General features: G+C 38.2%; 1 protein-coding gene across 1 annotated transcript; it reads left to right on the top strand.

Annotated features, from left to right (window-relative positions):
* The first annotated feature begins 578 nt into the window (after positions 1 to 578).
* Positions 579 to 12,392, top strand: tshz3a (teashirt zinc finger homeobox 3a). The gene is made up of 2 exons (XM_067390169.1): positions 579 to 1,161; positions 8,636 to 12,392. The coding sequence occupies exons 1-2, from the start codon at positions 1,122 to 1,124 to the stop codon at positions 11,662 to 11,664; spliced, it is 3,069 nt and encodes a 1,022-aa protein (XP_067246270.1). The 5' UTR covers positions 579 to 1,121; the 3' UTR covers positions 11,665 to 12,392.
* Positions 12,393 to 24,345: the final 11,953 nt, after the last annotated feature.

The raw sequence follows: 24,345 nt of genomic DNA, 5'->3' as shown, positions 1-24,345 counted from the left end.
TGTAGAAAACTTAGAACAGTTTTGGGTAATTTGTTTATATTACTGTAGTTGTTATATTACCACAGCAACTATTGAATTACCACAACAAATTAATTCAAGTACTTTACTATAGTATTGTTCAAAAACAGTAGTATTTACTTTAAATTACTATAGTATTTTTTCATGTGGGTATAAATAAATATATGTAGGGCATATTTACATCAAATAAACATATTTTTGACAGTGGTTTAAAACAATTTTATTTATTGTGTAGGCCTAATGATGATTAGAAATTGAAGTCTTATTTCAATGTAAATTGATATCAATATAGTATGATGAAAATGCACTTTATGAATGATATGCTTTGGTATATGCTTAAAAACGTTTAAATCTGTAAAAACACTAAACATTGTTTGTTGTTATTGTCCCAAAAACTCCTTTTTATCTGGGTGTGCCCGTTAAAGGGTTAATTCACATCTTCTTGTCAGAGTAAGCGGTCTTGTTAATGCACTCTTAAGTGACATACTGGCAATGTCTCAAAACCTTACGAGCTGCCTACCTAGACTGCATTTTTTGGCATTATATGTGGGTGGGAGTGACCAACAGGAGCACAGGAAGCGTTGTCAGTCTGTTATTGTATAATTGTTGGTCAACGCACTACCTACGCATGATGTCTTTGGTCTGCGTCGCGTCTCTCTGATGTTGCGACATCAACGTTGTCGAGTTAAACGGTGTGTAACTTTTATTAACTTCTATTCACGACTGAAACCCCTGCGTTTCGTGCCATTCCGTTTCATTATATCTAGCTGTTTTGGATACAGCCAGACGTGTGAACGCCCCCATACTTTCTGCGAGTGAATCGGTTGCCGCGGACTTTTGAGTGACGTGACAAACTCGTAGCGATCGGCTAGGCGTTACTGTCCTGCCGTGCAGTTTTCCCTCATCACTCCAGCAGACTGGCTTTAAACAAAGACCACAGCGGAACACGGAGCACCTGGGCTTTCTCCTATGCCCAGTGCGAAGTAGCGTAGCTTTTGTGACCGCGCTGTACTTTTGTTAAATGGTGACACGTCTGACTGGGAGCATACATAGTTGAATATCATTTCAGGTTGCGTATATAGACACACAGTCTACGCGCAAGTATGCCGAGAAGAAAACAGCAGGCGCCGAAACGAGCGGCAGGTAAGTTCATCTGAATTTGATTAGGATGCTCTTGTGCATCTGTCCTCCATTGTGTACATTTCGATTTAGTACATTTCATAAAGAACAAAAGCTGTGAAAAATTGCCTGGAATATTTTCACGTGTACATATTTTTCTTGTCCTAATTTGAGTCATACTTTTTTGTCATGTTATTTGCTAATGTTTTGCCTTTTTTGTCAGAAGTTAATTAAAGGTACAGTAAAATGCAATTCGTACAAAATTACTTGAATACAGCTTTTGAATAATGACAAGTTTGTAATTTTAATTCTTTTTTTGTTTTGTTTTTGTGGTCAAAATTGTCAGTAGGTAAAACGGAGCAATGTAATTTTGTTTAAAAATATTTTAAAAGCTTTGGTATAACCAACATTCAGGAAGCCATTTTGTTGTCATGTGACAAGAAAAAAAAAAACAATCCAGAAAAGACCAATTTAGACCCTGAATCTGTATATCAAGGTCAATAAGTTGTTGAAATAAAGTATAATAGGCCAAATACATATATAGGCCTATAACATAAATATGAATTTGATTTCAAGAACTTGGCACTGGCAGTTTAAACCAGCTTTTTAAGAAAATATTCCCTTTTTATCAGCTCATTATTTACATAACCATTTCAGAGACTCCTTTAAAAAAGTGAGAACCACTGAAACTGCCTTCATGTTAACCAAAACATTATCTGTCTGCTTAATAGAATAGATCGTATCCTATTATTTGAAAGAGGAGGAGTTCTGGGGCATTTTTATATTTATAGCAGAGCTCTTTGAAACAGATACAAAGCCATTATTATATAGCCTTCACTGTTTGTGTGTGTGTGTGTGTGTATTTTGAGGCAGAGATGATGTGGAGTTTAATGGAGGGGTATGGCTTGCTCTGTTAGACTGGCCTGTCAGAACAGCTTTGTCTCATGTTGGATTTAATTGTTATCCTTGTGACAGCCTCATCCATCAAAGGCTTTAATGGTCAATCAGAGCAAGGCCATGTGAGTGCTCTCCTTCTTTTTCCCATAAGCTTGCTGGGCTTTTATTTCATCAGTATGCTCCACCAAACTTCACTCATGGACTCTGTGCAGAGTGGTGACCGTGGTGGTTTACAAGTGTGAGTTTATGGTTTACAGGTATGAACACATTTAGTGATGTGCTGTTTACTTTTAACTTGATGATGACCAAATTATTGATTCTGATTAACTGTTTTTCTCTGTAGAGGATATAAAGCTCAATAACCAATCTTGTAGGTGAAGTCTTAATGAGAGATTTCATAGCAGTTTACTCTTTCCCTCTTTTTCTTGCCCTAAAGGTTTGCAGTGCTCTGTAAAAAGAAACATTTTGCTTTGCTTTATTTGAGCACACCTAATTAGCTGCAAACTTGATGGATTCCTGACATGTGTAATGATTGGAGATGACAAGGTATGCATCTGTCACCAAGTCATATTAGGTTTGTGCTCTCTTGATGTAATCAAGTTGATATTAGCCACTCCTGCTGGCCTTTCCTATCGCCATAACCCAATTTAGCACCTTTACGTGACAAATGAGCTTTTTGGTGCCTGTCTGGAATCTAGATGATTCCGAACTGTTATGAGGAGACAAACATGTGGAACCACCTACAGTCCCTCTGAAATGGATGTTTTCATCTGTCTGTTAGGCTTTGAGCCATATTTGGAACGACAGATTAGACATCAAATCTATTTTGAGAGTTGTACTTTGCTTCAACTTTGTTAGTTAGATCTCTCTCCGTCTGTGTGTGGGTTGATAATGTGAGTTAATCGGACACGCCTCCGCAAATCCCACGGGCCACCCTGGCCAAAAATCTTCTCGGTTCTCAGGCTCTGTTGGGCGCGACTCCAGGCCCTGCCTTCTCCCACTTTCTAAGGGTAAAATCAGTCGCTGTCAGATCTAAGGTGCAAGGCAGGTCATCCGGACAAGCAGCCATCAGTCATGCATGGATGTGACGCAGGAGCTGAGCTTGATGGTGGCGGTGATGAAAGGGCAGGAAACCATAGAGGCCCACCATTCCCTAATCCCAACCAGTGTCAACATACCTCTCCAGCCAGGCATGCCTGTAATCACTGCCAACAGCTTCAAAACTGCTAGAACCCCATTGATTTACACATGGCTGAGACAAAAGATTAAAGTAATCATACACATTCTTGCATACACATTTCACACATAAACACAGATGGTGTGTTCATACAGGTTTAATGTGTTCATAACTCTTATTGATGTTTTGGTTGTGATGGACAAATGAATGTTCTGTTTAATCCTTAAAATTGCTTACATTTTTTTAATTTAAGCCAAACTTTGTAAGTCATAGCTGAGTAAATAAGTAGATGCCTTTTACTAGAAAGTATAAGAGGGGTATAAGTGTGTCCATGATAAATAAAAGGAAAAATCGAGTTTAAAGCACGTACCAGGTTTATAGAAATGACTGTACTAAACTAAAAAATACTTTTGAAAAAGCAGTATAGTAGTTACAATATTAAGTGTTTTACTGTTTTTTTTTTTGTTTGTTTGTTTACAAATATTATGAATTATAAATAGTTTTTGGGCAGTCACACCACATGAACTAACCTTACTTTGGCATTAAAAAAATCTAATTGTGTGATCGCCAGGTAGTTAGAAAAGCTCAATCTATCTTAACAGTTACCTCCCATCCTTTCTATACTGAGTTTCAGCTTTTACCCTCAGGATCTCGGTTAAGATTTCCTTCTGTTAGGAGTAACGGGTACAAACGTTCATTTATTCCTACTGCTATTTCTTTGATAAAATCTGGCATGTGGGAAGTAGGTGGACATAGGTAGTTGTTTGAGCCTGTTGTTGTCTTGTGTTTTAAATGTAATTATTAATGTATTGTGAATTGTCTTTTGTATGCTGGTCTTGCTGTGAAACCAATTGCCCCTAGGGGACAAGAAAGAAAGAAAGAAAGAAAGAAAGAAAGAAAGAAAGAAAGAAAGAAAGAAAGAAAGAAAGAAAGAAAGAAAGAAAGAAAGAAAGAAAGAAAGAGAAAGAAAGAAAAAGATTTTCAGACTTATTGACACAGTCATAAGGGTCTGCAGCGATCCCTTAAAATCATGCTTATTGTAGAAGAGGTGTATTTAAGTCATAGTATGTATTGATTGCATTTTTCAAATAAATTAATAGAAAGGACAAAAGATGAACGTCACATCATTGACCTGCTATCTGTACACACTCTCATTTGACCTAGCACTCTATTGTAGTTGTAAACTTATATGAATGTTACTTTGCTGTGTTGACAATGAAGACATCAATCTTCTGTTAAGAAGACAAGAATCCATCTCTTTTTTTCTCATGGGAGGTGGCTTTTAGCTTGCGGTCCATTTTAGAAAAATGAGTCAGTCTGGTCCTCAGGGGTCCAGAAACCAAACCCTGGTGGAGAAGATCAGCACAATGCCAAACCGTCAATTACCCTTTCAACAGAGCCGTTAATCACGCTGCCACCCTTTACTTCTGGCATCCTGACACATGTCATCTATCACGCAGGCTTTCCGAGACACTGAGGGAGGAAAGAAAGGAGAAATATTGTTGAGAATTAGACAGAAAAGGCTGGGGAGAAAGTTGGGAAGTCATAGATACAGGCCAAATGTTTAAAAGCGAAACGGAGATGGCGCTGTATAGGGTTTGCAGTTAGACTAAAAGAAAGTCACACAAGCAAGAAAATTCAATAAATTGTCACACTGCTGAGTTAAGCTGTTAAGTCATTAAGTCATTGAAAGCCCTCTTTGGGTAGAGATCTCAGCCGATGACGGACTAAGATATATTACATATTGAGCAAGTGAAACGACAAATGAGTTCTAATTTAGCTTAATGCATGATAATTTCTACCTTAGAGAAAGGTGGCAATGTCTTTCATTGCACATTTCAAAATTTTCACCTACCAAGCCACGTTTTAAATCAATCAATCAATCAGTCGGTCTATTGTCGACTCTGCTTCTCGAGAATGCGCGTTCGCGCGTGCATCCATCTTCGTCTGTGGGTATTCACGTACGTGGACATTTGTATGTGTTCACGTCTGCGCATTACCGCCCAAGCTAAAAATGACACGCATCACTCAAACACAGCTGGCCTGTAAATGAACTCTAGCGTTCTCTTCTGCAGCTCTAGCACTGCTCCATGATGGATGCTCCTTTAAAGAAAGAGATTAATGAGAGGTAGGCGGCTTAGAGGACCATTTATCACAGTGAATATTATTTGGACGGCTGTGTAAGCCTGTAACCTGAGAGTTAGAGAGGCATAGACAGAGCACAGGGTCTTAGATGTCCTCTCTATGATGGATAGCTTTGCTTTCTTTCCATGTTTGTTACGAGACACCAGCTGTCCACCGGGTGGTCATTGCCGGATAAGATAGGGAGTTTGGTATTGCGTTCCCAACGAACCCTTTCAGTATTCTCAGTGAACTCAATTCCTAGTTATCGGAAGCTTATTAAAGAGGGTAACTCTGGGACAAAGCCTCGCTTGAAAGCTTGGGGGGTGGGTGGGTGACAGTCTGGGGTTTTTTGATGTTGGTTTTTGCCCCCAACCTCCCCCACCTTGTCCCTGCAGAGTAGAATTATGAGTGCCATCCATCTCACTGAGTTCTTTGATGCTGGGCCATCATCTCAGCAGCTGCTGGCTTAGATACACATAGAATTGTTGCCAATCACTCTTGGCAGCTGAGACACATCAGACACACTGTTGTCAAGGGGGAAAAGGAATCAAAGGCACACAGAGTGATAATTAGAGAGATATCTCCCCTGAAAGGACGTTTGTGGTCTGTGGAATTCCAGTCAACAGAGACTGTTTGCCTTCCCGCATTTACTGTAAATGGTCAGTTTTAAGTTTCTCCTGCAGAGAAATAGAAACACTACAGAAAAGGTTAGACCCAGGGTACTGATATACGCCAACAGTGTTTTTTGAATTTTTTATTTGCCCACTTTGATTGAGCTTAAAAATTCACACTGTTCTTTGCTTCATTTGCAGCAAAGAACACACTATTTTTGGCATGGGGGCATCTCAACATGTTGCCTGAACGCTGCTTTATTTTGATCAAAGTGTCATGTGTTGCACATTAGCATGGCCTCAAGCAAGAACAATTCTCACAGTTAGCCTCAATCTGTATCGCACTGTGAGGTTGCAAGTGAGTCATGTGAGCTTTGAGGATGAAAATCTACAGTATTTACTAACAGAAAGCTTTGTTTATGTCGAGCAACCATTTAAATGCATATTATAATCATCTTATTGGGTATTATTGCAAAGTTACCTAACAAGACTAATGTATGGCATTAAATGATTTTCCTCTGATTTTCACTTCATGTAAGAATTTGATCATCTAGACTGTTTAGAAATCACAAAGTGCAAAGCAGTTGTGAGAGTAGATGCGCATTCACAAAAAATGCCTACTTTTGACTGTAAATGTGTCTGACCTCTGTGCAGTCTTAGAGTAATCAATAATGCATGCACATTAAACAAATAATGGTATGTATAGTACTTGATGGTCCAATTTAAATGTCTTATTTGCTGTTTCTGTCTATAGGGTGGAGGGGGTTAATGAGTGGTCATATGGAGACAAATGTAATAGTTACATAAATCAAACTGGGCAAGTGCCACTAAAGTCTCCTGGATTTTTGTTCTGCTAGAGCTCATTGCACACATCACATTTTATTAGCTTAATAAATCACCCAAGCTGTCAATCAAGCCTTTGAGAATAATTGGTTATGGTAGGTGCCTCCTGAGATGGATTATAAATCATTCGAGGTTAAAGATTGTGTTCAAATTTGGATACACACACACACATTTGTGAAAGTTTTTTTTTTTTTCCTTAGGATGAACGTCTTTTGAACTTGTCCACCCTCTAAGATTTTTTTATGAGGACAGACTTGAATACATCTGTACAATATGTACAGTAACAAACTCAGTGAGTTAAAGCTGATTTATTCTGATTCTCTTTTATATTTTGCCTCGTTTAACACCCCCCCCCAAAAAAAAAAAGTTACAGTCTTGAAGTTTTCAGCATTTGTATAAGAAAAAAGCAATTTCCCATTGTGGACCCTCAGTGTGTCACCGTAATTGTCTCAGGGATATGAGAGGGCAGGAAAATGATCATGTCATTGTAGTTACACCTGGTTCACCCTCTTTTCGAACTGCTTTGGAGTTCATGCCAAATCAGGCCGTTCAAATGACATCTTTTGATCAAGGCTGTCGGGCACGATCAGAGGAGATTGGCAAGTAATGGATACCTAGTGACAATCCAAATCTACAGAGGGGATAAGACTGGCCTGCACCTGCCAGTTATCCTTTAGAGCCCCCATCCTGCAGGCCGCCTGGCTGACAGCCAGTGAGAGGCTAAATGAGAGAAGCGCAGGCTTGTGAGATTGTGTATTATCATTTGAAATGAGAGCTATTTGTGCTTTAACACTCTTGTCAAGACTGTGGTGGATCTTGTAAGAGAGAGAAAGGAAGAGAGACTGTTAGCATGCGACAATGCACTTGAATCACACATGCAGCAGCACACCATGTTAGCTTGTAATTTAGGGCCTGCTGTATTTCCAAACATCTGACATGTCAAGCGTTTTTCTTTTGACATGAGCAACATAATCACAAATGCGCACACAAACAAGAGTGAATAGAGTGGAACAGAGAAGGGGGGGTTGGTATGGCTTTCAAGAGGGCATTTGTTCCACTTACGAAGTCAGAGTGACAGTGTCAAACTAGCAGGGGACAGGCTGTCAGGAGACGGGATCATCAGTCCCGAAGGACGGTGGTGGATGGGCTCTTTGAGGGTGTGAGGGCAGCTGGCAGGGAGAAGGGCGACCGTGTCCCCTTGGATCTGTCATCTTGAGGTGCTCGAGCAGACACCTTTCTCGCAACACGTCACCTGTCCAAGGTGAACAGTCGTCAGGTGGGATTCAAAGTGACAGATGGCTTATGTGCCGCCATCTTATGTCATTCCCCTTAACCTCTCAATCTATCTGTCCACCTTTTCCCTCTATCTATTTGTCTCTTTATATGTGCACAGGTGTGTGGACATGTGGAGAGGTGGGCCAAATGGTAGCAGGTGCAACCTCTTGTAAATGATTATATGCTTAACAGCAAACTATTAGATTAAAAAGGCTTTGATGTTGACTAGACTAGACTAAATCTGTTCTAAAAGAAAAAGTTATTTCTCAGTCCTCAGTTGTTTGCTTAGGGATGCACCAGTGCTTATATGCCATTCAGAATTTAATTCAGTTCCTGAATTTGATTTGCATTTGAATTGAGGCAGACAACAGCATACAGAATTGCAATTTGAATGTAAGACTTTGACTTTTGTGGGCCAGTGTGGAAGAACACCTGTAAATTTCAGAAGGAATTTTCCCATTCACTTCATTTATAGAAGAATATTATTAGGCTAATGTTTGTTTTGCTTGTTTACCTTTCAGTGTTACTTAAATGGCATTTATTTATTTATTTTTTCTTTTCCCCCCTCTAGCTTATGATTCAGAGAATGTTAAGGAGACACCCATAGAGACTGAAGGTACTGGAAGTGATTGCTCAGTGACCAATGAGAAACCACAGGATGAAAATGATTTGGGAGAAGACTTAAAAAACCCAGCGGATGAACAAGATTCCCCTGCTGCTGAGCTTTCAGGTCATGATGTTGACAGTGAATCTCACATAAGTGAATCTAGTGACCCTACGTCAGATACAGAGAGCACCCTGAACAAAAAAGAGGAGGGGGCCAGAAGAGACTTTCTAAAAGACAGTTCTGAACACTCTGTATGTATTACAGACAGCCTAGAACAGATGAAGGCTATTTACAAAAGCTTCCTCAATAATCCCTACTGGTCATTTTTGAACTTGAATTCCTCTCAACCGTATGCAGATGAACAGCCAGCCAGTAGCAGCGGTAGCAGTAGCAGCAACAGCAGTCCTGGACGCAACTGTTATGATTGGCATCAGTCTGCTATCGCAAAGACATTCCAACAGGTCTCTCAAAAACAACCTATTGCACTTGAACCAAGTATTTTCTCCACTGTCCAGCTCTACCGCCAAAGCACTAAACTCTATGGATCCATCTTTACCGGTGCTAGCAAGTTCCACTGCAAAAGCTGCAGTGCAGCATATGACACACTGCTTGATCTCACAGTTCACATGAATGAAACAGACCACTACCGTGATGACAACCTTGAAAGTGCTAGCAAGGATGCCAAGTCATGGTCCAAGCCACGTAAGCGCTCTCTTTTGGAGATGGAGGGAAAGGAAGATGCCCAGAAAGTTCTACGCTGTATGTACTGTGGACACTCTTTTGAATCTTTGCAAGACCTCAGCGTGCACATGATAAAGACTAAGCATTACCAAAAGGTTCCGCTGAGAGAGCCAAGAACAGCAATTGCTGCTAAAGTTGTGTCTTCTTTCAGGAAGAGGGTTCCAGTGGAGTTGAATGTTGCAAAATCTTTGCAAACCACAGAGCAAACAAGAAGTCCTAATGAGGGGCATGCCAGTGATATTTTTCAGATGTATTCTGAACAAACCGACAAAGACTTAAAAGATCAGAAGACGACAAGCCGAGGCATACAGTTCAAGTCTCAGAATCTCAAATGTATGGAGTGTGGGATTTTGCATGACTCTATTCAGCATTTGAGTGCTCATATGGTGTTGACTGGCCACTTTGTTAAAGTTGCCCACTCATTGCAAAAGACAGACAAGCCTCCTCATTCCAAAAGTAAGTCTGAGAAGTCTCAGTCAGGTAAAACATGTTCTTCCTCTCTCTCAGCCACAGGAATCTTGGAGTCATCATCCATTACATCTGCAGCAACTGTGGACAACAAGAACAAGACACAAGAAATTACTTCTCAGAAAGACAGTGAATGTAAGGAGTCTGCAAATGTAAATAAGCAGAAATTCAGCACATTAGCAAAGTCTGATTACCTTACTGAAGAGGATCTGAAAGAGAGCCCTAAAATGGATTTTGATATTCTAAAATCACTGGAGAATACAGTTACATCGGCCATTAACAAAGCACAGAGGGGTGCTCCAAGCTGGGGTGGTTACCAGAGCATTCATGCAGCTTATCAGTTACAAAACCATCTGAAACCTGCTCTGCACAACTCAGGCTATATTTCTTCTTTAAAACAATCAGCCAGTAGTCAGGAAGTCCAGTCCTTAGACAAAAGTAATTTGATTCCTCCAGGCACTCCACCAAGAGGTTCCTCAACCGCAGTTAATCTCCATGAGGTGGACAAACTGGAAAACAAAGTAACAGAAAAAGTTGCTGAAGTAGACAGGCAATTTAATGACTTGAATGGGCAGAGATCACCACATCGGCAGCTAATGAATCTTAAAGGGAAATCGCCAAAATCTCCAAGCCTGGATAGCATGATTACATCTATGAGCAATGCCACTGAGGGTAACACAAACGAAGGGGAAATTCAGAAGCACACACAAGATTTCAGAAGTCACACCACCTCCACTTCAGATCCATACGATGACGCTGGTCTGTTATCTGCACACCCTGAGCCAAAACAACCCTCTGTCAGTCCTCTAAGTGCCCTTCAATCTGTTATGAACCTTCATCTGGGTAAAGCTGCCAAACCACTAAGGCCTGTCCAGGACCCTATGAGTATGCTTCTCAGGATGAGCAACAGCATGGCGGAAAGGGCCGCTCTCGCCGGTCCATCTGGACACTCGTCGAAACTTAGCCAGTTACATTCGGATTGCCATGAAATTTGCAGAGACCAACCGATAGACTTGTCCAAAGGCAAAAGTGAACAATGTCTCAGAGTTGCCGCTCTCCCAGGCAAAACTGTGAGTTCCTCTGTATCTAGTGCATCTGTGAGTGATTCCACTAGTTCAAAAATCTTCACACCAGTGAGTCCTTTGCGTGAAAATGCCCTCTCTGACATCTCAGACATGCTGCGTAATCTCTCAGACTCTCAAGTTCTGAAGTCCCCAACACTTTTATGTAGGCCAGAGCAGTCAGAAATCGAGGGTTCTCACACTTCAGATGAGGCAGAGGATACATCAATGGTGCACAAACGTAAAGGTAGGCAGTCACACTGGAAACCCCAGCACTTGCTGATTTTGCAGGCTCAGTTCACGTCCTGCCTCAGGCAGACAGTTGATGGAAAATATGTGATATCAGACTTGAGCTCCCAGGAAAGGATGGTCATATCACATATAACAGGTCTGTCTATGACAACCATCAGCCACTGGCTGGCCAATGTGAAATACCAGCTCAGACGAACAGGCAGAACAAAGTTCATAAAGAACGTTGACTCAGGGCACCCAGTTTTCTACTGTAGTGAATGTGCAACACAGTTTCAAGCTCGTTCTACATACATCTCTCACCTTGAGTCACACCTTGGGTTTAAAATGAAAGACTTGGCTAAACTTTCTTCTAAGGATCTCAACCGGAAGGTTACAAAGCATTCTAAAAGCACTCTCATAAAACCTGTGCTTCCTGCTGTATCACCAGCTAGAGGATGTCAGGAGCAACTGCTACCAGTGCCAGCGCTGTAACATACAAACAAGACATAAAATCATACAGTTAACATTGTATGTGAAGATATTTATTGTACTCTAAGCTGAGAACAGACAGTAGGATGGATCATAGTGTAAGGATTTGTTCACAGATACGTATATATTGTTGCATTAACATACACAATTGGCCTTGTAGGCTAAGCTTTGTGATCATTGGTGTTGCCATGGGAATTTAGCATTAAACATTCTAAGGTGGCTACTGCCAGCTTTACCAAATAGATACTCTGTATAAGAAATCTATAAACATGTGTCTTAAAATTATTAATAATCTTAAATAATCATGAAAAATTTTTTGGGAGAAGTTTCTGTTCTGATGAAAAAAGAATGTACATTTGTATATAGATAAACTATGTTATGCATATTTTCCAAAATATGGCTTGCCTTTTCCTTGCTTTCATTTATTGCCTGTGCTACTACTTTGTTTGTGCATAAGGAATCTGATTTATTTAGATGTATAACTAAAGAACTGTGTGTATAAAGTGTATAAAAGACTTGAAAGTCTTAAACCTTTTTGTTGTTGATATAAATTGCCATGACTTGCTTTTTTACAGATGCTTTTTTCACTTCTGTATCATTTCTTAATTTTTATTGTAGCCAGATTTGTTAATCAGACTATTTAACCAGACATTTTTGACTTATTTACACCATTTTTGTTGAATGTTAATACATTGAATGAGGCATGCTATCCATATATGTAAAATGTAAAAAAAAAAAAAAAAAAAAAAAAACTTTTTATAAAAAAAACAAAGTCTGTTTGTCTTTTTCTCTTATATATGACTCATGCAATTCACATTTTTATTCTATTTAAATGATGTTTAAATTTATTTAAAGCCCATTGTTTAATTTGTCATATAGTTGGACCAAGGCTTTTTCAAATCTCATGATTCTACTGCAATTACTTCCTTTTTAGTGCAGATCTTTTAACTCTTACCGTGCCAAGTTTAAACATATACTCCGATGTCTGTACTTTTTGTAATGTTAGCTTGTTTCCTATCCAGTATTGGCAGATTGAATTGAATTGACATTGTTGTGTCTTTTTGTTTTGTTCTCTTGGTACAGTGAATTCAGTGGGGGTAGTCACGCCTCAGTGGTAATAAAATAAGAGAGAAAAAGAGAGAGAAGTGCTCCCTGTCAGAGTCACATCAGCCTATGTCACCGCTCTAATGAATATCATCTAAATTGCTTTGTATATCTGAACAGTTTGGATGTCAATCTAATTTGAGTGCATGCACTGATGGGAAGGGGCCCAGACTAATGAGAAGAGAGCTACGTTTGACAGTGCAATAAGCTTCAACCTGATCAGACAAGTTTGAACAGGAATTCTGACACATGTGCCAATCGAAAAAGAGTTGATGTGAAAACAGTAGCTTGAATTTGATGTGAAAAGCTGTACAGATTGTACTAGACTCATCCTTATTTCTTGTCTGACATCTCTGAAGTTAGCTGTTATAAAACTATAGCATTTCGGGCCAGTACCTGAAAAAAAAGTGACATGATTTCAAACATAAATTTTCGTAAATATTTCAACATGTAACTTCAAGAGTGGATCTTTGTTCTGGTGTAATTAGCAGAACATTTTCATGGTTAACCTGATATAAATTGATCAATGAGCTAGAACAATCTTCATCTTATCATGGCCTCTTGGAAATCATGTTCACCCGCTACTTGAGTGTCAGTTCATATTGTAACCAGACCTGAGTTGACGTGACAGTTTATGACAGCTCCAAAGCACTCATGGGACAGAATCGAGGCAGCTGCCCACAGAGTCCACACTGACTGAATTATTCTCAGCACAAGGGTACGGGTTAAGGTCATTTTCCTTTTTCTTAAAGAATGGGAAAATTGTCTTACTACTGCAGTGAGTGCAGTCAGTTTAAATCAAGTTGGACATAATTTATGCTGAAGTGCTTTAAATATGATGTAAATGTGATATTGGTTCAGTCATGGAAGATCATAAGTGAAAAACGAAGCAGTTTGAAGAACTATGGTGCATTATATTCGATCTGCCCAATAAACAAACTCAAGAAAGTTGTTGTACGTCCAAAATATTTAACAGCTGGACAGGGAATATTTTGAGCAGCTGAATTGCTATTCACTAGCATTTCCCCAGACAGCTGTCAAGAGCATTTTCACATGATATCTGACAGATTTGCAAAAGACACTCGTTTCAGGGCATTACACCATACATTGTTAATTTAATGCATGATGACACGACCAATTATAGTGAGCAACATGCTCAAATAGCATGTCAAAAGCTGTGTATCAACCCGTTTGATCCTGTTTTCCAACACCTTAAGTGATACCTTAAGCAACATTTCTGACTGCGAGTGAAGTGCTGACCAAGTAAAACGCTTGAGAGGAACACACTGGCTGATCTAGCTATATTTGCAAGAAAAGGAAGGTCTAAAACAAGATGTGTTGGTGTATAAATAAGAGCATATATTTCATTTTTATACACTAGAGTGAAACAACCCCCAAGAGAACTGAGTTGGATATCTCACTGAGAACCAGTGTTAGTTTTGCTCAATTAATTATTTTATTCCCTGCCTCTCTTGACAGAATTTAGAAACTAGAATCTTTGCTGAACACGTTGGCTGTACCACCTTACAGAACCTAACTGAGTTATGTCAGAAAAAAAAAAAAAAAATCAGTTTCAAATATTTACAAATGAAGGACTCTTGGAACACCAGCACAAACAATATACTGTAGATTACCCACAGTATGACTGCATATCTATAAGATGCGTTCTGCAGTTCTGGTTAGATTTACTTTGTCCATTGGCTATACAGGTGCTGGTCATATAATTAGAATATCATCAAAAAGTTGATTTATTTCACTAATTCCATTCAAAAAGTGAAACTTGTATATTATATTCATTCATTACACACAGACTGATATATTTCAAATGTTTATTTCTTTTAATGTTGATGATTATAACTGACAACTAAGGAAAATCCCAAAATCAGTATCTCAGAAAATTAGAATATTGTGAAAAGGCACATTGAACTATTGAAGACACCTGGTGCCACACTCTAATCAGCTAAACACCTGCAAAAGCCTTTAAATGGTCTCTCAGTCTGGTTCTGTAGGCTACACAATCATGGGGAAGACTGCTGACTTAACAGTTGTCCAAAAGATGACCATTGACACCTTGCACAAGGAGGGCAAGACACAAAAGGTCATTGCAAAAGAGGCTGGCGGTTCACAGAGCTCTATGTCCAAGCACATTAATAGAGAGGCGAAGTGAAAGAAAAGATGTGGTAGGAAAAAGTGTACAAGCAATAGGGATAACCGCACCCTGGAGAGGATTGTGAAACAAAACCCATTCAAAAATTTGGGGGAGATTCACAAAGAGTGGACTGCAGCTGGAGTCAGTGCTTCAAGAACCACTACGCACAGACGTATACAAGACATGGTTTCAGCTGTCGCATTCCTTGTGTCAAGCCACTCTTGAACAACAGACAGCATCTGTTACACAGTAGGGACAAAAAGTCTAAGGGCACATTGATCATTTGGGATTTAAAAAATATCTATTTTCAGATCTCCACCTTGTTGACACCACCTACTTAATGTCAATGTCATTAACATATAACAGCACCAATGTCCAAATTCTTTACTTAAAGGGTTAGTTCACCCAAAAATGAAATTTCTGTCATTAAGCACTCACAGTTATATGTTTCATCTTCGGAACACAAATTAAGATATTTTTGAGGAAATCCATGTTTTTTTTAATCCCCCATAGAAAGCAACGTAATTACCATCATTCATGGTCCAGAAAAGTAGTAAAGACATTGTTAAAATAGTCAAAGTGACTTCAGTGGTTCAACCTTAATGTTAGGAAGTGACGAGAATACTTTTTGTGCACAAAAACAAAACAAAAATTCAACAATTTCTTCTCTACCCTGTCAGTCTTGTACGCAGACACTGCACTGCAGTCCGAATGCTGGCTCATTATTTGCCGGCTCTTGTGTCAGCATCACAAGCATATGTTGTGGTGCTCATGTGAACAGCGCCGACCAATACTGAGCGGGCATTCGTACGTAAACACGGAAGCACTGCACTGCGTCAAATGCGTACGAGACTGATAAGGTATTATTGAAAATGATTGAATAAAGTTGTAAAATTTTTTTTTTTTTTTTGCGCACAAAAAGTATTCTCGTCGCTTCATAACATTAAGGTTGAACAGCTATAGTCACATGGACTATTTCAACTATGTCTTCATTAGCTTTCTGGACCTTGAATGGCAAAATTACGTTGCTTTCTATGGGGGATAAAAAAACCTTGGATTTCATCAAAAATATATTTTTGATTTGTGTTCTGGAGATGAACAAAGGTCTTAGGGGTTTGGAACGACATGAACGGCATTTCGTTTTTGGCTGAACTAACCCTTTAAGAATGGCGAGCAGCAAGAATTGCTTAGATTTCTAAATACCTGCAGTACTCTGACTCTCTGCCACAAGGAAAAGTGCGTACGTCTGTTTGGACCCTGACGTGGCGCTAAACACATTTCCACATCAAAATCCATTTTTATAAATATGAAAGCTGGCAAGAATGTTGAATGTTAAGCGTACGCACACTCTAAAATCAAATCTGTGTGTATGCATGTTTTATAAATGAGGCCCCATGTTTGTCTATGTGGTTAGATTTACGTTTGTTTGAGTGTTCATTTAAGAATGTATGTATACAGCTGCGTCCAAATGTCCACAAAATAATCTTTTAAACCTAACATTTTTTTTTTAAAACATTGTTTTGAATTATAAAATAAGCATATTCACTAGCCTTAAACAAATGTTTCCTCTATCTTGTTTCACTTGAAATGACCTCATTTTGAGCAGAAATCTCAGACATGTCAAGATTTCAAAAAAGAAGCTGAACATTGTAGCATGCTAGCTCTACCATCGCTAGAGTTGTCTGACATGGTGGCAAGACATCTGACATTGTGTATTCAGAATGATCTGACAAGGCATCCACTCATGTTCTGTCAGGGCTCATTCGAAATGTGGTAACGGTCTCATCCCTGTCCATCGTCCCTCTCCGCACGCCACAGCCGTATGCATAGGTGGCGTTTAGATGCAACGTCCCAGAAATGCATGAGCTGAGCGCTTCACGCGACCTCCTGGGCCGCGCTAGCCGTACAGAGATGGCAGGGGACACGATTCAGTGTGACACTCCTGGTTGGAGCTGCCAAACTGCCACTTCCTGTCCCCTTTATTCACACATTGAAGGAGTTGAAATACAGTGTTTTGAAAATCACCGATAAGACATCTGTCTGCTTGTCTGGCCTTTCTGTTTGACTGTCATGATCATGTTTGGCCACCTCTCATTCAACGTCAATGCCAGCTCTGATCTGCATTACAGAGAGGCAGATAGCAGTGCAATGTAGCAGTGCTACATTTAATGGTCAGTTCAGTCATTTCTAACCTAATTGATAAAGTTTTACAGATAAAAAGTTTAACAGCACAAATAAATAAAATCGTTATACTTAAAGCTGCAGTCTGTAATTTTTTGGTTAAAAATGATCCAAAATCAATTTTTGAGCAAGTACATAACCAGCCAGTGTTCAAACTATCTCCTTACCTTAGCCCGATTCACAACGATAAGCTTGCAATAATGTTTTCTAATTCGAGTGGTACTGGTGGGTTTCGAGCATGCATCATCACGTCACGTCTGTTTACATAAAGAAGGAGTCCCAGCTAGTAGGCTATATTGCATGTAAGGATGCTGAAGGTGGCAGATCATTTGTAGCCTTTTCTCAAAGCAGCTGCAATAATTAAACATATCATTTTGATGCCGGATTGTATGGTATGACAAATGGACAGTTAGTTAATTGGACAATTAGAGATTAGACTGTACAGAAATTGAAATCTGCAGGTAATGCTAATACACACTAAATACACGTAGTCACGCAATGCTGATGTTGTTAACATTGAGAACAAAGTATAGCAGCAATAATAATAATTTACACGAATTGAAGTGATCCGAGCTAAGCGATTGTTTAATTACCATTGGTAGAGCAATTTATTGTAATGCTTTTTTTTCTCTCAGTTGGTCAAAACAAAAGTGGCAGATTTGTTAGTTACAGTACTTGTTAAGATGATACTTTCCAGCAAAAATTCCTATTTTGGTCATACTTCCAAGACTACAATCTATGATTCCGAAGTTCCCGTACAGTAAAACATTTTCAGCTGGTTAAACTTAGAAATGAAAGTTCATCTGCTGCCTTAAAAATTAAGTTAACTCAACTAAGTGAAGTTCACAATGTAATTTCGGGAGGAGAGAACCCATCTAATCTTTCAATTAGTGAAACTCAAACATAATCTCAAGAGGAGGGAACCCTAATCTTTCAATTACATCCAGAGCATCTAAGCAGCTACTCACCCTGTTCTGGCATCAGTTGTTTCGATATCCCTCAACCTCCCCAACTCCACCACATAAATTAAGCATCTCATCTATTGTACTCCTCTTTCATGCAATAGTAGTCCCTGGGGGGTATATCCAAGCTCGAGTTGAAGCTGCTTCCTCGAGCCCCTCCACAGCGGACAGCAAGCCAAATACGCTTAACCTTATTAGCTTAAAGATTTTATGAGGAAACGAACTAGTTAAGTTTAATTTTTAACTTAAAGTAAGTAGTTGTCGACTATTTTTTGAGTTGAAACAAAGGTTATCTTCAAGTTGAGTTAACTCACATTTTTAAGGCAGCAGGTGAACTTTCATTTCTAAGTTTAACCAGCTGAAAATGTCTTGATTCGTGCCAATGCAAAACTCAAAGATAACTGCAATTGCAGGTTTCGAACAGAGATGGCGACAAAGAGGCAGCGTTAATGACTGCAGCGTTAATGTTAATTTTATTTTCTAGAGTCAAGGACTGCTGATTTATCTTTGATTCAGTAAATGCTTATGCTTGTGTTTATGTATTTGTGTTTATGCATCAAAATGTTGTGCGTTAATGATTTACTAGTGGCTGCTTTTTCTTGAGCCCAAGATAAATTTCCCTTTGGGACAATAAAGTACACCTTAAACCTAAATATCTCTGAAAATTAGATGTGACATCAAGGTCTAATATAGTAAAATAATTATTAAACATTTTATAGATGAGCTTCACTCTACTTTTTAAATTTGTCCAAACCAGAGCAAACATTGAATAACAACAGCAATGATGGTTACATCAACATTTCTTCATCCAATCAGTCATGCAAGCTGTTTTAGTTGTAATTTAGTTATAGCCTTATAATATTGTTCGGCGACAGCACAAACATGAACACAAACACACCCACAGTCTCTCATGCTGCTGTCCCATACCTTCAACATGTCAGTTCGGCACAGAAGAATGACAGAGACGTGATAACGTGTTGGAGAACACACGCACGTACATCTTCGCATACAGACATCAAAGAGGTGCAGAATCTTGTCAAAGCTGTGAACATCAGCCTGTGTGCTTGGCAGGGTGAGTCCTTCCCTCATGAAAAAATGCCCCAATAATAACATGAGCTGTGAGACAGAGGTGTCAACTCTGTCCATCAGCTTGGTGTAAGGATATTACATTTTACCTAAGAAAGAATTCACAAAGGAAACATCTGTAGTTTTTTTTAGAGAAAAACTCATTGTGCATTTATAAATGGAAAAAAGCATTTACTTTCAGATTAATAAAACAATATACTACTATTGCTGTATACATTATTGCTAAAATGAATAAAAATATTTTTTCAGATAAAACGTGTGCACATATAACTTAAATGTGGAAAAGGCATGAAATTCTTACCTTTCATAAAAATGCTCAGGAAGAATCCTGCTTGGCCTTTGTCTTATGGTACCATTATCTGTCAAAACAGCTTATTTCAACTATTTCAACTCAAACTTGCCTTGAAAGAGAATTAATTAATATTTAAAACTATTCAAAAAGATGTAATTTATATAATGATATGACTCAAAAGAAAACATCAAAATTAATAATCCTACCATTTGGTCATCATTGTCCATTTTCCACATAATTCCTACAGCCATCGTGTCATAATTTCATGTATGCGCTACCTATTTTAAAAATACAAACACAAAACAAGAGGTTATAAATCTAAAAGTTATATAATAAATAATCATCATGTCATGCAAGTATCTATACTGTATATTTGTGGCAAAAAGCACAAAATATAGAGACAGTGAAATAAAGCGTTGTATAAAAAGAATAACATAATGCAAAAAATACTGCTTACTGTAGTCGCATAGTGTAAAATACCATGTTGCAATGCATATGGTATGATTTCTCTCATCTCTTTACATTTTCTGTTTATTACAAAGTATATCTGAAAATACATTTTACTTCATTCGCTGTTGCTTTACAAGCCAGCTAGTTACTACAACAAATGTATCCTGAAATAAACACAAACGCAGACACCAAGCGCAACATGCTTGACTCTGCCAATGTGATCTGACTTGACCCTGTGACAGGTGTACTTGTCAAGGACGAGGCTGTCCCTTCCGATTCATGTAAATGCACAGGAGACATGAGTTTCCATTCACTGGGTTTTTGCATGGCAGGAATCAATTTAAGTGAAACATATCTAAAAAAAAAAACATTGTAAATAACTACAAACTCTTTGAATGATTAGACAACAATTCAACAGCAAATATCATAGATCATGATTAATAATCCACTGCAGAGGACACATGAAATGCAGACATCATTAGCATTGACTCTTAACTGTTGCAAAACCCATTGTGACACTTTTCTGATTAATGCGAGTTGGCAGACATCAGCGTCAGCTTTAATCTGAAGGTGATGATAGGCTTTGAAATATGGCCAGGATATTGTAAACGCTTTAAAACTGTGAATGCCTCACCCAGACAGATTTAATAGAACCTTCCTCCCCTGCACTGACCCAATCATAGGATTTCAAATGTGATATATAACAAAATTCTAGACAGTCGTTAAATTGCATATGTCAATTTTCTGAGCATACTTTAATAGGCTATTTGATTTGATCCTCATGTTCTGTTGAGATTAACTTCATTGTTTGGAGTCCAAGCGTAAAAACAATAATAGCAAAAATCAAAATTAACATCTTATTTTCCTGTCAATATTCTTAAAGGGATAGTTCACCAAAAAACAAACAAAAAAAACAAAAAACAAATCTGTCATCATTTACTCACCCTCAAGTTGTTTCAAAACTATGAATTTCTTTCTTCTGCAGAACACAAAAGAAGATAATTTGAAGAATGTTGGTAACCAAACAGTTGATTCCATAGAATTTGGAAGTCAATAGGGCTCATAAACTGCTTGGTTACCCATCTTCAAAATATCTTCTTTTGTGTTCAGCAGAAGAAATTCATGGCAAAAGAATGTAACTGGCAACCATTAAAATAACATTGTTTCTGTTTGGAGTAAATTTGACTGACAAAAAAAGAAATCTCTAAAATCAGTCAATCAGCAGCTCTAAATCAAGGGTCCAGGGCCCGCTATAGGGGGCCTCAGCAAACTTCCAAGGGGGCTTTTAGATGACTAAAATGATTTAAAATAAGCATTAAAATAAGTAGAAACAACTAAAAATCAAGATAATTTTAAAAGTATTGTCACCAATCCTGTCAGTTCCGGATTACACTTCCCATAATCCTCCCTGCCAGTCACATGCACACTCCACACCAATCACCCATTGCCACATACAGCTTAGCACATTATCTGGACTATTTAAGACTCACTCACACACCACCTCTTTGCGAAGTCTTGATTCACCTTGTGTTCAATTCCGAGCGTTTTCCTGTATTGATTACCTGCCTGTTTCTTTGCCTTTCGTGTACGACCCTCATGCCTGCCTTTGGACTGTGTATTGTCTCATGACCTGTGAGTGATATCTGCCTGTCCTGACTACTGCCTGTATCCCGACCACGATTCTGCCTGTCCCTTGCTGTTCCTGTTTGCCCCTGCCTGTACGACCACGCTCTTTTATAATAAAGCTTGCAAATGGATCTCTGCCTGAGTCCCGTCTCGTTACAGGTATTTTAATTAATCCCCTAAACAACTAGTTTTTCTCTTTGATGAACCAGAGTTTACACTGTCTTGAAAAACCTGGAAATATTTAAAGGGTTAGTTCACCCCAAAATGAAAATTTTGTCATTAATTACTCACCCTCATGTTGTTTCACACTCGTAAGACTTTTGTTCATCTTCAGAAGACAAATGAAGATCTCTTTGATGACAGAATGTTGTCAGATTTCCTTCTATTGACTACCTTTGTAACTACCACTTTGACGCTTCAAAAACTTCATAAAGATCCGAAGATGTCTTCAGAAGATGAAAGAAGGTCTTACGGGTGTGGAACGACATGAGGGTGAGTAATTAATGACAGAATTTGGGGTGAACTAATCCTTTAAAAGGTGTGATTTCTAAACCAAGTCATGTAAATTGATTGGGAATTTCTATAATGAATTTTTTTTTTCTAATTATGCCAAGCTGTAAAATATTCGGTCAGATAGAAACTTATTTTTTTTAAATCTTTCAGTAACATGAAAAACTGGTCTCTGAGTTCCCAAACATAATTGAACTGTTTTCATTTTTGTCAAAGGATTAGGATCAGTCATGAAGTCATGAATTTAGTATATTTTTGAACTATTAAAAACCCCAAACAAAACATGAGGGTTAACTAGTATGCTACAGAAACAAATAAGCACATTTTTCAAAGTGAATTATACAAAAAGAACCTCAGTACCTTTTGTATTATCAGAACACAGTGAATACATAAAAAAACTGCATTTCCCTGTCTAGTTCTAAATGAAGAAAAGTCCTATAAAAAGTACATTGTTATGAGACAGCTATGAAGTGGAGAACATATATTTCCTCTGGAGGTGGGGGTGACTGTTTATGCAAAGTTAGCCCCCAACCCACCACCACCGTCTCTCACATCATCATTCACAAGAAGTGTTGCTATGACAGCGGGATATTGACAGGTGTGACAGAACTTTGATTGCAACGTGAGCCTCCGAGCTGGGGCTTGTCATCTGTCAGGTGTGAGCAAAGCTCTGCTGGGCTGATGACACTTACAAACATGGACGGCAGAAAGAGGAAATGTTTTAAAATGCTTAGATAATGCTTTAACTGCTGGTCCTGTATGGACACTATATATTTCCATCTCGGCAAACTGCACCAAGGACACTACTGACATTTCACAAAACACTCATGAACTTGACATGAAATTCATAAGCCAGTCTATATAACTTCAATCACCCCCTTGTAAGAAATCAACAAATTGAAGATACAAAAGCACAGGAAACACTTTATGATTATCTGAAGTAAAAATAATCAATGACTCATTTTAAATTCTTTATTCTTTTCATTGTAATTACGTACATTATTGAATGCTAAAAGGCCTCAGCAAGACCAGACTCAATGGCTCTGGGCAGGACAACGCCCACCAAGTATAAATAAAACATTTGATTGGCTGAAGAATCATTTGGAAAGTAGATTCCTATAAAGTGCATCAGCACCCGCCCCATTCTGGAAGTCTTTTTTCCCATTCTATTTTCCAAAAGGGATTTTAAAAGGGTCTTCATTAAACACTGTAAAAAATTACCGTGATTTTAACAGTAAAAGACTGTAAAAATGCTGCGGTGAAAAACTGTTAATTGGTTTACAGAAAGTTTCCGTACTATATACGGTGAATAACTGTAATAGATCTTACGGTACATTTAATGTAATTTTACGGTAAAATACCGTTAAATTCACAGTTTTTGAAAGTGAAAAATAACAATTCATTGTAAAATTTACAGTTAAAAAACGTAAATTGACATTCCCACAATTCCCTGCGTGACACTTCACATTTGATATATTTTTGTTGAAATAACTCTGTTTTTTCTTAGTTTTTCTCATTTTTTCTAATCAGTTATGTACATTAGGGTTTTATGTTACATCTAATGTTGTTAAATTAATGTTTATTGCATTTTTAAAATTTCATGCATGTTACCATGATGGTGTTTAGTGTGTGTGTGAATGACACTGTGTGCACCTTCTATATATTAGTATTTTCCTTCTCAGCTTGTGGAAAAGCTGCTTGTGATGAACTTTGATTCATCATGTGACTCTTATCAACACTGTGTTTGGTGACTGTCAGTGTATTATAAAGATACAAAACAGATATTAGTACTTCATTAGGTTGGTAAATTAACATTATATCAGTTAATGAAATATGTTATTTTACTGTAAATTTTACTGGGATTTTTTTTTTTACAGTGTACTGAAATCCAATGTTAAATATACATATTTAAAATGTAAAATTCACATGTAACTCCGTAAGTATGTTTACGGTTTGATGTCATTTTTACAGTATTGTTCTGGTAACAACAGCTGCCGGTATTTTTCCGTAGAAACAACGGGATTTTTTTTACAGTGAAGCATTATGAACCAAGCCAACCAGCTACGAGGTGAATCACAACACAACAAACTTTGATTTGAAGCAAAAAAGTATTTGTAAATTGGACAAAAATGCAAAGGTTCTAGACTGTGTACTTAATGGCTTTAGCAATCCCATGAAGCATTGCAAACAGTATTAAGTATTTAAGTATTTTGAGAGCGTAGAGAGATCGACTCGATAACGTCATTTGCAGTGCTTCATGGGAGTGGGTGGAGCTAATGAGATCTTTTGGCTTTTCGACTCTCTGATTGGTGTAATTTTCTCTA

The sequence above is a fragment of the Chanodichthys erythropterus genome, chromosome 7 (genome assembly GCF_024489055.1).
Source record: "Chanodichthys erythropterus isolate Z2021 chromosome 7, ASM2448905v1, whole genome shotgun sequence".
NCBI classification, from domain to species: Eukaryota; Metazoa; Chordata; class Actinopteri; order Cypriniformes; family Xenocyprididae; genus Chanodichthys; species Chanodichthys erythropterus.
Note: the sequence above shows the minus strand (reverse complement) of the source record. Positions and strands in the feature narration are given on the sequence as shown.